Raw genomic sequence first — 17,679 nt, forward strand, 5'->3', positions numbered from 1 at the left:
TGCGTATGTGCATGCACACATATGGATACACACATGCTGGGGCTTAAACTAAGGGCCTGAGCACTACTCCTTAGATTTTGTTTTTGATTTTTTTTCACTCAAGGCTGGTGTTTTACCACTGGAGCCACAGCTCTACTTCTGCTTATTTTTCACTGGTTAATTGGAGATAAGAGTCTCGTGGACATTCCTGCCCAAGTTGGTTTTGGACTGTAATCCTCAGATCTCAGCCTCCTGAGTACAGGCTTGAAACATTGGTGCCTGGCAGTTTTTTGGTTTAAATGTACAAGAGGGGCTGAGAATGTGGCTTAGTGGTAGAGTGTTTGCCTAGCATGCATGAAGCCATGGGTTTGATTCATCAGTGCTACATAAACAGAAAAAGCAAGAAGTGGTGCTGTGGCTCAAGAGGTAGAGTGCTAGCCTTGAGCAAAAGGAAGCCAGGGCCAGGAACAGTGCTCAGGACAGTGCTCTGAGTGACTGGTCAAAAAAAAAATGTACATGAGCGGACTGGGCGCATGTCTTAAGTGCTAGAAGCCCAAGGAAACAAGCTAAGTAAGCACAGGGCTCTGAGTTAAAATCTCAGTAATCTTGCAGGGCCACACAGGAAATCAGTGGTGTCAGTCAGGGACAGAAGGAACAAAGGGAAGACATGGGCAAGCATTTTCTCCTGATTTGCAAGGAGAAAGGCAAAGCAGAGGAAGCGAGTGCTAGAGTGGCTAGTTTGAACATTTCCAGCAGGTTCTGGAATCACCTACTTTCCTGACACCTGGTTCTGGGCCTAAGGTAATAAGGACAGAGAAATAGTGGCTTGAAGGCTGGGAATGTGGTTTAGTGGTAGAGTGCTTACCTTAGCAAGCATGCATGAAGCTCTGGGTTTGATTCCTCAGGACCACACAAACAGAAAAAGCCAGAAGTGTTGCTGTGGCTCAAGAGGTAGAGTGCTAGCCTTGAGTGAAAAGAGCTCAGGGACTATACCTAGGCCCTGAGTTCAGGCCCCCAAGACCAACATCAACAACAAAAATGTGTGAGCTTAACAGGCACTGGTGGCTCATGCCTGTAATCCTAATTACTCAGGAGTCTGAGATCTGACAATCACAGTTCAAAGCCAGCCCAGCAGGAAGTCTGTGAGACTCTTAGTTCCAGTTAAGCACCCCAAAACACCAGAAGTAGAAGTGTGGCTCAAGTGGTAGAGCACTAGCCTTGAGCAAAAAAAAAAAAAAAAAAGCTCAAGCCCCAGAACTGGCACTAAATATGTGTGTGTGTGTGTGTGTGTGTGTGTGTGTGTGTGTGTGTGTGTATACATATATATTCTTAAAAAGCCTTTTTCCTCATTGGACGTGTGGAAGCAAGATGGGTCACAAGTAGGTCTGCTGGAGTCATCCCTGAAAATTTGGCCAGGGATCTCCATCTTTCCATGTGTGCTCAAACTGCCACAGTCTGATCAAGAAGTACGGGCTCAACATGTGCTGGTAGTGTTTCCACTACTGGCGAAGGACATTGGCTTCATTAAATTGGACTAAGTGATCTTTCTTTTCTTTTTCTTTTTCTTTTCCAGAGGAAGGAACAGCACCTTTTATTTAAGATTAACAGAAAGTTAGCATGTTTCCCCTTGGAGATATTTCCTAAATTAACAAAGTTTGTTTTGAAGAAATACAACATTGAATACAGATTTTGAATGGAAATATAAATGTTAATGACAAATATAAGGCTCTTTTACTGATTGGGTCTGAGATCCACATAATATCCACAGAATATAAGTGATCTTTCTTGAATGGATTATCTAAGATATCAAGCCCAATGAAAGACCATATTTGTACATAAAATAAAAATTCAAGAAATCTTCAATAAAAAAAAGATGTGAACTTTGAACCAATTAGTTTACTTGTGCAAGTTTTGCTCCTAGGCAAACCAGTCTTTGCTCTCTCTAGAAATTAGCTAACTAGCTATTGCTTCAGAGTTATCAAAGTCAAGTAAGTATCAGATTGTCAGAAAATGGCGTTTGGGGTGTAGCTCAGTGGTACTTGCCTAGCATGCAAAAGGCCCTGAGTTCTTTACCAAGCCCTGCAGGAAAACAGCTAACCAACAAACAAAAACCACAGAAAAGTGGGAAAATAAGAAGACATGATAAATGGATGTGTTTATCCTGGTGACTCTACTTACCTGTTTTTCTGTACCTGGGTACCTGGCTCCCTGTCTCAGCCTGCCTGCCTTCCTTCCTTCCTACCTTCCTTCCTTCTTTCTTTCCTTCCTTCCACAGTATCCCAGGCTAGGCTGCTAGGCTGGCACTCTACCACTTGAGCCACAGCTCCATTTCAGACTTTTTGGTATTTTAATTGGAGATTTAGAATCTCACAGCCTTTCTTGCCTGGGTTGGCTTTGAACTGGGATCCTCAGATCTCAGCTTCCTCAGTAGCTGGGATTATAGGTGCTTAGCTGCTTCTCTCCCCTCTTAACTCAGGCTGGGATATCACATGGACAATGGGATTGAGGAAAAGGCCAATCAGAATGGTTGATTGGTAGGCAATGAATGGGGATCTGGGCTGGTGAAGGGCACAGCTTGGAGATATAGCAATGAGCAAGATCTAGGAAGGCTGGCAGGGCCCTATGGTGTTGTGGGTCTGTAGGACAAGGTTTAACATGGGAACGGCAAGTCTGTTCTGAGCAGCAGGTGCATGAGAAAGAGGTACCCACTAGATGACCTCTGGGGCTGCCCACTGGGCAGGTTGCCCCATCCTGTCCTAGAATATCTATCTGGTCTCGCTTCATGCCCCAGTGCCTCTGCATAGCAGTCAATATTTGGCAATGGCAAGCATACTAGGTCCTCAGAGGAGGCATGTTGGCCCAGGCTGTGGGGACTCTTGTCTTTGGAGACTGCGGGTGGGAAGAGGCACCAGGACCAGTTTCTTAACAACAACAACAACAACAACAACAACAACAACAACAACAACACACACACACACACACACACACACACACACACACTGATCTCACTGTCTGGCAAGGTGAGAACAGAGGCAAGAGAAGAAAAGGCACAGCACCGTGCCCAACCCAAGATGAGCTGTAAAGGTAAACAGGTAAAAGGGTACAGCTAGGGTTAGGATCCAGGCTGGGAACTGGCAGACTTAGCCTGAAAGGGCTCCTCCCTTCAATCCTAGCCTTTCTTTTCGTTCTGGAAATGACATCTGGTATGAAATTAGGACAAACCGCTAAAGCACGGACAGGTGTATTTGGCAGGACATGCGGAGTAGGAGGAAGAACTTCTTGTACCTCAGATCCTCAGAGATCAGAAAATAATCAAGCTTGGAGCCAGGCATAGTGGGTACTTATAATGCCAGCTTCTTGGGAGGTGAAGTTAGGACCCAACGGGCCCGTGATGTGGCTCAATTGGTACAGCACCAGAAAAATAAGTGGAAAGCCCTGAGTTAAAACCCAAGTAACACACACACACACACACACACACACACACACACACACACACACAGAGGGCTGTAGCTCAATGAGCTGGTGTAAGGCCCTGTGTTTCAGCCTAGTACTGAAGAGGAAAAACGTGGGTTCTGGCACAGGGATTCTCTTTCTGAATATTAGGCATCATTTGATGGTGGTTATTGCCATTGAGTGGTACCCCAATCTGTTTGCTTGAATCCCTTTGGCTTGCTGAGAAGGCAGGACTTTTATTTTTTCCCCTTTCCCAAATAGAAAATTTAGACTGGGGAAATCAAACCTGAACTTGGAGTGACAGGCAGGGATGCAATGCCCCCCCTCCTTCCCCGGAAATGGGGAGGGAGGCACTGCCAGAGGAGAGCAGGGGCTAAGGGGAATGATCCCTCTGGAGCAATTTCCAAGACCCAGGTTCAAGGTCCCAGGGAGACATATGCTCCTGTTGCTTGCTTCATTTTATCTGGATCCAGAACAAATTTCTTTTCTTTTCCTAAATTTGTTTTAGCATCCCTGCATGCAGTTTGCGTGTTTATTATATATTTATTTCTCACATATGCGTTTGGTAGTTCTGGGGTTTGAGCTCTGGGATTTGGGCTTAGAATGCTCTATCGCTTGAGCCACGCCCCCACAATTTAGCCACGCCCACTCAACCACATCACGTAGCCTTGCTCACAGCAGAATCTTGTCTTCCTCTAACCATGCCCACAACAAAGAACCTCTCCTGTCAGGTAGCCACACCCCCAGCCCTGCCCATGACTTCTACTGGTTTTCTCTTCTGTCTGTTGAGTCCATGGGCTAGGGGCAGGGTCCCTTGCTCGACTCCTGCTTTGTACGTATTGGATGGGCATTTCTGGATGGCAAGTGACAATGTGTATTAATCATTTGAATAAGTGGCTGTGGGTGTGGCTCAGTGGTAAGAGCACCTGCCTGGAAAGTTGCCAGGCCCTGAGTTCAAATCTCAGTACTGCCAACAATAACAAATTGTTTTTTTTAGTAAGTGGCATTGGGATCCAGATATTCTACTTCTTGGGTTTGATCTTAAGAAAATAGTTCAAGAGGAGGAAGATGGCGCTGCCACAGTAGGGAGGCACCCCAACTCGCTCAAACTGAATAGCGATCTGGGAACTCCAGCACCCAACACCCCATCAAGAACCCAGCAAAACCAGCAGCCAGAAGCAACAGAGAAATGCAGGAAGCGAAAAAGAACAAAAAAAGAAGAGCCTATAACCTGCATGGAGCCAAAAAATCTCCGGGGTACCCTCCCCCCACCCGCTGACCCTGGCCCAAACAGGGCCAGGCTGGGAAAGGGGACCCGGTGAACAACAAACTGACTGCTGAAAAGTCATGCCAGGAGCGCAGAGTCCAGACAACAGGACTCCACAGAACCCAGGGGAGCGCGGACCAATCGAGACAGATGGAGGCGATGGGAAGTTCGGGACCGCAAGCCAGGATCGGTCGTGAGCGGCGGGGGAACCGAGTGGTGCAGAAGGGGAAAGCCGGGGCCGCCACCATCAAACGACCGCCCAGCACCCCAACCCGAAGGGCCAACAGCAGCGCGGGACACACACACAAAATCCAGAGCCAGTAAGTTCCCCATTACCCCCTCCCCCAACAGGAGACCAGATATCAGAGACCCAAACCCTACAAAGAAGCTAGAACACCCTCCCTCCCCCTCCCCACCCCGAGGGAACAAAGAACCCCCAAATCAGGCCGCAAAAGGTCCCTTCAGACTCTGGGAGGACACAGGAGCTAGCAGGGGAGGGGTGGAGCAGCGCCAAGGCAGCAGAGGAGCCTGAACCGGCCGCACTGGCCATGCCCCTCTTCCCAACAGGGGCCCGGAGAATAGTAGACATTGGAAGCCCCACCTGAGGTGCCTGGGCCTCTCGGACTTTTTCAACAAAAGTCACAGGTGCGCTGGTGGGCAATACCAGCCCAGCAGGGACACCTGGACCCGATCACATGCCCCTCCCTCACAGCAGAGGCGCAGTCTGTGGGCGCTAACCTGTGCCCGGACACTTGATCCCACTGGGGCCCACACATACCGCCCCCCCACAGCAAACTCGCGGGAGGGCACAAGCACACCCGAACAACCCGGGGCTCGCTCTGGTAGGCATACCTCACAAAGGTGGACAGGGACCCCAGCGGCAGTGCCCGTTGTGGTAGGCGCACGTCCCACAGGTGGGCAGCTCCCCCCACCCCCCAGCGGCAGCGCCTGCTCTGATAGGCGCACCCGCACAAGAGGGCAGAGCCCCCCAGCAGCAGTGCCCATGCAGTTTGGCACATTTCGCATAAGTGGGTGGGCCGACCCTCAACAACACCCGCCCCGGAGCAATCCAGACAGGAGGGTGAACCGCCTGAGAGGTGAGCTCCTCTGACCAAGATACACACTGGGGAAAAAAGAACCAAAGAAGAGAAAAGCCTTCATGCCACGCTGAATCAGTGACCAGCAAACCTCCACCAGGGGCACGCTAGGGTAAGCACAACACAGTGGCAGGACACTATCCTGCAGAGAAAGACACAGAACCTACCCACCCCCAAGTGCAGGGAGGGTGACCACCCCTGCAACAACCGAGAAGGTCACGCTCACCCATTGGGCAGCAAGGTTCAACAGCCAAACCCAAACCCAGAGCCAGGACACAAGTCTCCCACTGATGGACCAGCGGGAACCAGCACAAAGCCAAACCAGGGAAGCTACCCACAGATCTCCAGATGTGCAAATCACAAAGAAATATAACACATTTCATCAAAGGGCAAGCCAACTCGCCAGCTCCAAAAAGAGCACGACTGAAGAGGATATGGGGAATAAAAAATTAACTGAGGCTATGTTAGCAGAAATGATGGAAAACCTCAGAAACGAAATCAGAAAACAATTCCAGGAGTTTAGAGTGGAAGTCTCGAAGGACATCCAGGAAGCCAAGAAAGAAATGGAAGCAAAAATGGATACAGTGCAAACCTCCGTTAAAGAAGACCTTAACATTCTGAGAAGTGAAATGCATGAAAAAATAGATTTAAAATACAACTCTTTAAAGGAAGAAATTTCCACAATCAGAGCTGATCTGACAACCATAAATAGCTCTCTGACATCCATAAACTCCGCAATTGAATCCACAGCACAAAGAATTGACCATATGGAATCCAGAATCTCTCTTGGACGATGAAGCAGCCGACAACAACCAGAAAATGACCACACTCCAAGAAACGGAGAAGCTTCAGGGCAGACTAATCCAGGAGCTAGTGGACAAAGACAAGAGATATAATCTGCGTATAATTGGAGTAGAAGAAGGAGCCGAGTACCAGAGCAGCGGGCTTCATCATATTTTCAATAAAGTTATTGCAGAAAACTTCCCCAATCTCACAAGGGACCCCATCCAGGTAACTGAAGCCTATAGGACACCTGGCAGGCCAGACCCCAGAAAAGCCACCCCAAGGCACATAATATTCAAGACTTCAGATCTCAGGAATAAAGAGCAAATTCTGAATGCAGCCAAAACGAAGAAAGAAATTTTCTACAATGGGAAGAGGATTCGAATAACAGCAGACCTCTCCACACAAACCTACCACGTGCGAAGAGAGTGGAAGAACACCATCCAAGTTCTACAGGCCAACAAGTGCCAACCTAGAATAAAATATCCAGCGAAGCTGGAGTTCATATTCGAGGGGAAAACCAGATCTTTCCATAGCAAAGAGGATCTAAAGGAGTATGTGAATAAAAAACCAGCCCTACGGCAAATTTTAAGAGGGGAATCCCATCCAACAGAAATCGTACAGGACACACAGACAGAAACAGAAAGAAACTACAATAGCCAGAGCCCAACAGAAAGAGCAGCTCACTAAAGACAAGAAAAAAAAAAAGAGGAAAAACAGCCCAACAAGAAAATGGAAGGAGAAAAAACACTCATATCCTTGATCCCTTTGAATATAAATGGTATAAACTCTCCGATAAAGAGGAGCAGACTGGCAGAATGGATCCGCAAACAAAAAGTTGCCATCTGTTGTTTACAAGAGACCTACCTTACAGCAAGGGACAAAAACAGGCTCCGAATGAAAGGATGGAGCAAGATCTTCCAAGCAAACGCACCTACCAAAACGGCAGGTGTAGCCATCCTGATCTCAGACAAGCTGGACTTTTCATTAAAATCAATTCAAAAAGACAAAGAAGGACACTACATTTTATTCTTTTTTTTTTTTTTTTTTTTTTTTTGGCCAGTCCTGGGCCTTGGACTCAGGGCCTGAGCACCGTCCCTGGCTTCTTCCCGCTCAAGGCTAGCACTCCGCCACTTGAGCCACAGCGCCGCTTCTGGCCGTTTTCCGTATATGTGGTGCTGGGGAATCGAACCTAGGGCCTCGTGTATCCGAGGCAGGCACTCTTGCCACTAGGCTATATCCCCAGCCCGACACTACATTTTAATACAAGGAAAAATCCAGAATCAAGACATCACGGTGATAAATGTATACTCACCGAACAAAAGAGGCCCCACATATGTCAAGCAAATTCTCACAGAACTACAGAACAAGATAGACGCAAACACAATCATAGTGGGAGACCTAAATACCCCACTCTCCCCAAGAGACAGATCCAACACCCAGAGGATCAGCAAGACCAATGGATTAGAATTGAAGATCCAGAAATAAAACCATACTCTTACAGTCAGCTGATATTCGACAAAGGAGCTAAAGACATACTATGGAATAAACATAGCCTCTTTAACTACTGGTGCTGGGAGAACTGGGCAGCTATAGGCAGAAAACTCAAAGTAGACCCAAGCCTATCACCATGCACCAAGATCAACTCAATATGGATCCCTGAATCCTTGAAACTACTCAATGACAGAGTAGGAAAGACGCTAGAACTTATAGGCACAGGAAGGAACTTCCTGAATAGAGTCCCAGGGGCACAACAAATAGGGGAGAGACTTGACAAATGGGACTACTACAAATTAAAAAGTTTCTGCACAGCTAAGGACATAGCCACCAAACTAGAAAGACAGCCAACCATTTGGGAAAGGATCTTTACCAGCACAGCAACAGACAAAGGCCTAATATCTGTCATCTACAGAGAACTCAAAAAACTAAACCCCTCTAAGCCCAATAAACCAATTAGGAAATGGGCAAAGGAGCTAAAGAGAGACTTCACAAGAGAAGATATAAAAATGGCAAAGAAACATATGAGGAAATGTTCAACATCCCTGGTAGTAAAGGAAATGCAAATAAAAACAACCCTGAGATACCACCTCACTCCAGTTAGAATGGCCTATACTCTGAACTCAGGCAACAACAAATGCTGGAGGGGGTGCGGGGAAAGAGGAACCCTTCTCCATTGTTGGTGGGAGTGCAAATTAGTACAACCACTTTGGAGATCAGTATGGAGGTTTTTCAAAAAGCTCAATATAGACCTACCCTATGACCCAGCCATACCACTCCTAGGCATCTATCCTGAGTGGAAGCAGGCCACAATTCTCTGGGTCGGGAACCAGAAGAACTGGCTTTGCGAACAGCCCCCCAACTTTCTCGCCAGCCCATGTGCCCCCCATTCTCGCGGGCTTTCCCCCTGGGGTGGTGCTAAGCAAGTGACGTTAGCTCATGAGGGGGTCCTATGACAAGCTTGCCAGCCTATCGCCAGCTCTTTGGTCGATCACCCCTTCTCTCATCGCCCCCTACTATATCAGCTGCTAGCCCTTATTAAATCAGATTTCCTCTTGAAGCGTCTCCGAGATCCGCGTACACCTGGCTTTCTTCACGGGTAAGGAGGGAGGTAAAGCGATCTCGTTCGGCCGTGTGCACCTGAGGTCTTTCCTGAGCCCCCCACTCCACTCTGGCCTTACCTGCGGTTTGGGTGACCAGGGGAGAGGGTGAGAAAGGGAGCGATTAGAGTAGAGTAAAGCCTGACCCCCTGCGCCAGGGGAGGCGACCCAAGCCCGGCACCAAGATATAAAAAAGACATTTGTACTTCCATGTTTATCGCGGCACAATTCACAATAGCCAAAATATGGAAACAACCCAGATGCCCCTCCACAAATGAATGGATCCAAAAAATACGGTACCTATACACAATGGAATACTACATAGCGATTAGGAATGGTGAAATATTGTTATTTGCAGGGAAATGGTCAGAACTTGAACAAATAATGTTGAGCGAGACAAGCCTAGAACACAGAAAACAAAGGGGCATGATCTCCCTGATATATGACTGTTAAGATGGGGTGATGGAGAGACAGTAGAGACCAGGTCTGTGAAACCAAAAACTGCTTGTCAAATGGTATTTCCCACAGGATTGGGTCAGCGACCCAACATTATGTAACTAAAACCAAACAACTACTCAACATATAAAGGTCAAAAATTGACCTCTCAGTGGAATACAATAGCTCAAAAGCTATGTATGTACGTTCATATAAGACTACTGTCGACATATTGTCTAATGTCGACATTACATTTAAAGCCCTAGGCGAATTTTCTTGTGCGTAGGCTACGTGGCTACTGTATATGTTCTTGGTACATTGGGTATTGTATATATGTCTACCTGACCTAGGGAAGGGAAAGAAAAACAGGGTGTAAGATATCACAAGAAATGTACACACTGCCCTACTATGTAACTGTATCCTTTTTCTACAACACCTTGTCAAAAAAATTTTGTTTAATTAATAAATAAATTACAAAAAAGTCTATTTCTTTCTTTCTTTTTTTTTTTTTTTTGCCAGTCCTGGGGCTTGGACTCAGGGCCTGAGCACTGTCCCTGGCTTCTTTTTGCTCAAGGCTAGCACTCTGCCACTTGAGCCACAGTGCCACTTCTGGCCATTTTTTTCTGTATATGTGGTGCTGGGGAATCGAGCCCAGGGCTTCATGTATAGGAGGCAAGCACTCTAGCCACTAGGCCATATCCCCAGCCCGCCCCCCCCAAAAGTCTATTTCTTCTTGATTTACCAAGCAGTTAGTACATAGCAGGTATATTGAACACATCATGTGCATATTTAATTAAGTCAAGATCTGTCAACATAGGAACTTTGGGGGACAGCTTCCTGTGTTAGATGGTAGATGGTAAGCATGTCTCTGGCTATTCCTCACTTAAATCTAGTGGCACCCACAAGTGTGACAATCACAAATGCCTCTAGACTTCACCAAATGCTCTGTGGAGGCAAATCAACCCTGATTTAGTTGGGTGCTCGTGACTCACACCTATAATCCTATCTACTTAAGAGGGCTGAGTTCTGAGGATCATGGCTTGAAGCTAACCAGGTCAAGCATATCCTTAGACTGTTATCGCCAACTAGCCAACAAAAAGCCAGAATATGAACTCAATATTGCTCAAGTGGTAAAATGCCAGCCTTGAGTAAAAAAGCCAAGTGAGAAGATAAGGCTCTAAATTCAAGTTCTAGTATCAGCACCAAAAAAGAAAAAAGGAAAAGGAAACATGATAAATGCTTTCTCATTTAATCCTGACAGTACGGATTTTTGAATGGAAATGGTAGCATCCCACTTGAGAGATGAGGAAATTAAAACATGTTACTAAAGTTCAAAAAAAAAAAAAAAAGAAAATAGTTCAAGCCAAACGACTCAGGAGGCTGAGATCTAAGGATTACGGTTCAAACCTAGCCTGGGCAAGAAAATCCATGAGACTTTTATCTCCAACTAACCAGTAAAAAGCCAGAAATGGAGCTGTGGCTCAAATGTTCCAGTCTTGAGTAACAACAAAAGTATCAGGGACAGGGCCCAAGCCCTGAGTTGAAGCTCCAGTACCAGCACACACAAAAAGGAAGGTAGCTAGGTGCAGAGGCTCATGCTTGTAATTCTAGCTACTCAGGAGGCTGACATATGAGGATCATGGTTTGAAGCTAGCTGGGGTAGGAAAGTTTATGAGACTCATCTTCAATAAGCGACTCAGAAAAAGCCATTAATGGTCCTGTGGCTCAAGTGGTACAGTGCTAGCCTTGAGAACAAAGAGGCTCAGAGACAGTTCTCAGGCCTGGAGTTTAAGTTCCAGGACTGGCATAAAATTAAAAAAACAAAAACAAAAAACACCAAAACCCAAAATCCGGTAGGTCATGGCTTAGGAGTGCAGACTTGTAGCGCTGAACAAATTCTATATGAGAACATGAGTGCCCCCTGGTGACAGACTCAGTGAACTCCACTGTGCTGGGTGGCTGGGACCTAAGACTTGATCCTGAGGCTCCAGGGGCTACCCTGCCCACTTCAGGTCACATCCACTCTCTGGGCTCTCATAACCCCTCTCCACCCCAAGCTCACTCAGCTGTCCCCAAGCAATTTCCAATCCTTTCCCTCAGCCACACCATTCATTCATGCAGAAAACATTAAAGATAAGTGAGTACCAGCATCCTCCAGCCAGCCAGCAGTGTTCATCCACACCCAGTCCAGAGGCTCCAGTCTTTGAATAACCCACCTGCAGTCACTCCCTGTGTAAAGTCCTCAATGGCTGCCCTGTGCTCTAACAGAGCCCATGAAGAGCAGGAACTGAAGTTGTTGGTTATTTCTAGGAATCAGCCAGCCTGGAGATGGAGCAGCTGTCCATGTCAGTCAAGCCTCAGAAAATGCAAACAACAAGAAAGACATGTTTTACATAAAGACAGACAGACATATTCAGAGAGAGTGGCCCAGGAGAGACACAGGGCGAGAAAGCCATGTGCAACCAGGGAAGGCCAGTGGTTATGGAAGGTACAAGAGAGGCTGGAAACTGCTCTTTCTCCATATCACAAAGAAAAACCAATCCTGTGGATCCCTGGATTTCAGACTTTTCACCTCCCATGAGTCAGCCACTAAAGGTGCTTTGTTACAGCAGTAAAGCTGCTCACACCTGTAATCCTATTTACTCAGGAGGATGAAATCTGGGGGTCATAGTTCAAAGCTAGCCCTGGCAGGAAAGGCCATGAGACTCAACTCCAATGAACCACCAGAAAGATGGAAGTAGAGCTGTGGCTCAAGTGATGAAGCACTAACTAGCTTTGAGCAAAATGCTCAGGGACAGTGCCCAGGCCCTGAGTTCAAGCCCCATGACTGGGAAAAAAAATCAGTCGAGTACCAGTGGTTCATGCCTATAATCTTAGCTATTCAAAAGGCTGAGATCTGTAGGTTTGTTTAAAGTCAGCATAGGCAGAAAAGGCTTCAAGACTCCAATTAAGCAGAAAAAGATAGCAGAGCTGTAGGCATGGCTCAAGTGGTAGAGTGCCAGCTGGGAGCAAGCAATCTAGGAGGTGAAGAGAGAGAAAGAGGAGGAAGAGGAGAACTTTTAAAAGGAGGGAAATGAAAAGGAACTAATGTCCTTGTGGGAGTTTCACCCTCTTAACCTGACTCCTGACCCTCTCTTAGCACCATCCAGTAGGAATTGGAGGACTAAGCTTCCTGCACAGATGCTTTGGGGGGACCTGTCATTTTCAGCAGGAAGGTGTCCAGTGTTGTGGCTTGGGTTCAGATCTGCCCCTGCCCTCTGCTGGCTGTGGGACCCAACTGAATGCCCTGGTGGTTCTGAACCTCAGTTTCCCCACTGGGTTATGGCATGACAGGGGAGGTTCATTGTGACCATTACATGGCACATGTACTCTGTGATCAGTGGGGGCTATCCCACCCTCCCAGAATGTCACTTCACAAGAAATTTTGTGTCCGTGGGGGTCATCTTGTCTCCCTCCCTCCCTTCTTCTGCCTCACCTCCTCTGAGGCCTCCCCTGGGCCTTCCCCAGCCTCCTTCCCATGCATATGGCCAAGCTGAGGCCATGGTGTGAAATCCTCCCTCCACCAGCTGTTTCCTGAGCTCACACAAATTAGGCTCTGTCCTCAAGCCACCCCAGCCTAGGCAGACAGAATGCCTCCATACCACACCACATCTATCTCCCCCTCCCCACCATGTCTCCTTGTCCCCAGCCCTGGGCTCCCTGGCAAACCATGCAGCCTTTTCTCCATCTCTCTCTCAAATCCATGGAAATGAGCCATTTTGGGGCTCTCCTGGCTCTTGGTTTGGCACACTGCTAAGTCCTGACTCTGAGAAGGGCTCTGGGATGGCACAGGATGTCAAAGCAGTATAACCAGCTTGTGGCAGGGCCACAAGCCAAACTCCAGAGGTACCTCATGTTAGTTCTCTGTCCCCCCCGCCCCCAACTCACCCTAACATCTAGATAAAGGTGAACTATATGGCAAAGAGCAGAGAATGGAGCCAGAAGAGGCAGGGCTAGGACTCAGCAGTCTTTGGGGTTGTGAGATGAATGTTAAGTTTAAACAGGGATAGAATCAGGGGCAAGGGACATGGGTATTCAGTATTCATACTTGATTCCTGGTTATAGGTGTGGCCTGGCTGATCATTTTCTCAGTTCTGTTTTATTAATTTATTTGTTTCTTTGTTTGTTTGTGGTTGTGGGGCTTGAACTCAGGGCCTGAGTGCTGTCCCAGAGCTCTTTTGCTCAAGACTAGGGCTCTAATACTTTGAGCCACAGCCCCACTTCTGTTTTTCTGGTGGTTAATTGGAGATAAGAGTCTCATAGACTTTCCTGCCCCAGCTGGCTTTGGACCACGATCTTCAGATATCAGCCCCCTGAGTAGCTAGGATTGTAGGCATGAACCACCAGTGACCCACCTGATTTTCTTGGTTTAAGAGAATTGATCACTGTTGTCACTTGTGGGGAGCAATCAGGTCTCCACATTCTGACTTATCTTGCTTTATGGTGCAGCCTCTCTATTATGGGTAATTATCTCATTTGGAGGTTATGTGTTCTGCCAGGTTATGCTGTTATTTAAGGATAGTTTCAGTCCCTGAACATAAAGATGTTACTGAGCTGGGTGCCAGGGGCTCACGCCTATAATCCTAGCTACTCAGGAGGCTGAGATCTGAGGATCGCAGTTCAAAGTCAGCCTGGGCAGAAAAGTTCACAAGATTCTTTTTTTTTTTTTTTTTTTTTTGCCAGTCCTGGACCTTGGACTCAGGGCCTGAGCACTGTCCCTGGCTTCTTTTTGCTCAAGGCTAGCACTCTGCCACTTGAGCCACAGCGCCACTTCTGGCCATTTTCTATATATGTGGTGCTGGGGAATCGAACCCAGGGCTTCATATAGAAGAGACAAGCGCTCTTGCCTCTAGGCCATATTCCCAGCCCCCACAAGATTCTTATCTCCAACTAACCAGCAAAAAGCAGGGCTGGAGGTGTGGCTCAAGTGATTGAACACGATCTGTGAGCAAGCAAACTGCTGAACCAACATTCTGTGCTTGTTCTGTTTTAAGCCTCCTCTTCCCACTCCTCCCCTACTCCATCCCACCCTTCCACTCATGACTTTATGTATTTATTTATTTTTGGCACCAGGACTAGGGCCTGAACTCAGGGCCTGGGTGCTGTCCCTGAGCTTTTTCTGCTCAAGACTAGAGCTCTACCTCTTGAACCACAGCTCCACTTTGGTTTTTTTGGTGGTTCTTTGGAGATAAGAATCTCATGGACTGGGGCTGGGAATATGGCCTAGTGGCAAAAGTGCTTGCCTTGTATACATGAAGCCCTGGGTTCAATTCCCCAGCACCACATATATGAAAAATGGCCAGAAGTGGCGCTGTGGCTCAAGTGGCAGAGTGCTAGCCTTGAGCAAGAAGAAGCCAAGGACAGTGCTAGGGCCCTGAGTCCAAGGCCCAGGAGTGGCAAAAAAAAAAAAAAAATCTCATGGACTTTCCTGCCTAGACTGGCTTTGAACCTTGGCCCTCAGATCTCAGCTTCCTGAGGAGCTAGGATGGCAGGTGTGAGCCACTGGCACCAGATTCTCTTGATCTTTTACAAAGGCCTCAGAAAGTCCTGAATTCCCTCCTGCCTCCTGCTCCCCATGCCAGCCCCAGGTCCCAGGCTGCTCTCCAGGCCCTGTAGCACTCCTTTGCAGCTGCCCCTGCCCTCATGGGGAAGGGGTGACTCCCTGGCCCCTTCTCACCTCTTTTGTCCCTTGCTTTCCCCCAAAGCTCCAACCACACTAAATTCTGGCATGTTCTACAACCTCGGGTCTCCAGGCCTTTTCCCCTATGTTGTCTTCCACCAGCTTTCTTCTTCTGAGGGCTTGAACTCCTCTTTCCCACTCTCACCACTACTGGGGTTTGAACTCACTGCCTAGTGCTTGCTAGGAAGGCACTCTACAGCTTGAGCCATGCCCCCTACCCACAAACACTGCCCCTACCACAGAGCCACACCCTAGCATTTAAGCCACGCCCTACCCAACACAAAGCCCCACCCACCTTTAAGTGTGGCTTACCACTTTATACCACTCCACTACAGCTTGTGTCACACCCCTAGCCCAGCTCTTGTTTTATTTTTCAGATAGAGTCTCCCACTTTTTGTCCAGCCAACCTTAAACTAAGATCCTCCTATTTTTGCCTCCCATGTAGCTAGGATTACAGGCAGGGGCCACCATTCCAGGCTCATCCATCCCTGACCTGTGACACCACCCTCGACCAAAGGCCCAAGCATTCACCTCACCCCCTGCTGGGATCTGAGGGCTGGGCCAGACCTGGGTGAGGGAAATCTTTCAGTATCTCTGTCCCCTCCCAACACACCTTCCTCAAATACCTCTTCAAAGACCCCACAAACTCCTGTGACCTTTCTCCCACTGTACTGTTTCTCAGGGACCCACCTCCCTCCCTGAAAAGCAAAGGGGCCTGTGAATTCTCAGACTGAGGAGGACCAGAGTGGCCCTATAGACCCAGGACTGGATTCCAGCTCCACAGTCAACCAAACTTTGTGAGGTTCGTTAAGCTACTTAACCTCTGTACACCTGTCTATTCACCTATAAAGTGGGGACTGTGAGAACAAACTCCCACACAGGCTTTGCTGGTAATTAAATTATGAAATAGGTGTATGAAAGCATGAAGCCTGACACACACTGTAAGTACCCAATACATAATAATTCAAATGGTTACTACTGCTATTATTAGTGTGTGTGCATGTGTACAAGTGCGCGCATGCGAGGGGGTGGTACTGGGGCTGAACTCAGGAACTCATGCTCTCTCTTGTTTTTTCTCCCCTCAAGGTTGGTGCTCTACCAGTTCAGTCACAGTTCCATTTCCAGTTTTTTGCTGGTTAATTGCCTATAAGAGTTCCATAGACTTTCCTGCCAAGGCTGGCTTTGAACCACAAGCCTCAGATCTCAGCCTCTTGCTGGCTTTGAACCACAAGCCTCAGATCTCAGCCTCTTGAATAGCTAGGATTACAGGTGTGAGCCACTGGTGCATTGCTGGTCTAGTTCCCACTCCCCCCTTTATTTTTCTTTTTTCTTTTGTGCTGGACCTATGGCTTGAACTCAGGGCCCTGGCAATGTCCTTGAGCTTCTCTTGCTCAAAGCTACTGCCACATCACTTGAACCAGAGCTCCATTTCTGCTTTTTTTTTTTTTTTTTTTTTTTTAAGTAATAGTTCATTGGAGGTAAGAGTCTCCCAGACTTTCCTGCTCAGGCTGGCTTCGAACTGGTATCCTCAGATCTCAGTAGATCTGAGTAGCTAGGATGACCGGTGTGAGCCACCAGCACCCGAGTTGGTTCTGGAGACTCCGAGATTCGAAAGTTTAGATCCTTCTAAGTCTTAAGTCTTAATTTTGAGACAGATTAAAGATAAAAAACTGGGTACTTTCTCCCCAAGAAACTTTCCTTTTGGTCTTGCTCTGCCAGCATTTTAGGGGCCTCATCCCAGTCTCATTAGGAACGCAGACGCCAGGTGTCAGATGAGTTACCAAGTCACCTCAGGAATTCGCCTAGTCCCGGGGTGGGGGTGGGGCGGAGAGGAAGGCGTCTTGGGAGGACCTGGGAGGGGCTCCCAGGTGAATCCCGGTGCCTCCCCTCCCCTGGCTGTCATCCAGGCGCATCCTGAACGCAATCACCCCCCTCACTCTGGAGGTGTCTCTGGCCCCTTGCCATCTCTCCAGCTCCCCTGAGCTTCACCGGGAGCCCCAGGCTCTCCTTCGGCCGCAGCCTCTCTCCCCGCCCCAGATCGGAGCCGCCCTCCCCCCATCTTCTCCCGCCCCCTACTCTGGGCTGAGAGCGCGGCGCAGAGTCGCACTCTAGGCCTCGCCTCCCCGCCCCCGGCCCCCCCCCCACGCCGAGGTGGGAGCCGATCGCGCAGCGCGGAGCACCCCCTCCCCGCGCGCCCCGTCCACGCGCGCAGCCCGCCAGGTAAGGGGAGCGCAGCGCCAGCGGCGGGGCGACTCCCGGAGGCGCGGAGCCGGGGGAGGGCGGGGGCGGTGGAAAGGGGGGACCAGCGGGGGCAGGGGGAGGGGATTCCTTTGTTTGCAGCCCGGAAGC

General features: G+C 48.3%; 1 protein-coding gene and 1 pseudogene across 1 annotated transcript in view; both read left to right on the forward strand.

Moving 5' to 3' along the window:
- The first annotated feature begins 1,347 nt into the window (after window positions 1-1,347).
- On the forward strand, window positions 1,348-1,842 carry LOC125347936 (annotated as a pseudogene).
- A 3,860-nt stretch (window positions 1,843-5,702) lies between these two features.
- Fbn3 (fibrillin 3) overlaps window positions 5,703-17,679 on the forward strand; it is a 108,858-nt gene continuing 96,881 nt past the window's right edge. Inside the window, 1 exon segment of the mRNA XM_048340645.1 lies at window positions 5,703-5,796. Within this exon segment, the coding sequence (XP_048196602.1) occupies window positions 5,703-5,796 (94 nt within the window).

Source organism: Perognathus longimembris, chromosome 3 (genome assembly GCF_023159225.1).
Source record: "Perognathus longimembris pacificus isolate PPM17 chromosome 3, ASM2315922v1, whole genome shotgun sequence".
Classification (NCBI taxonomy): domain Eukaryota; kingdom Metazoa; phylum Chordata; class Mammalia; order Rodentia; family Heteromyidae; genus Perognathus; species Perognathus longimembris.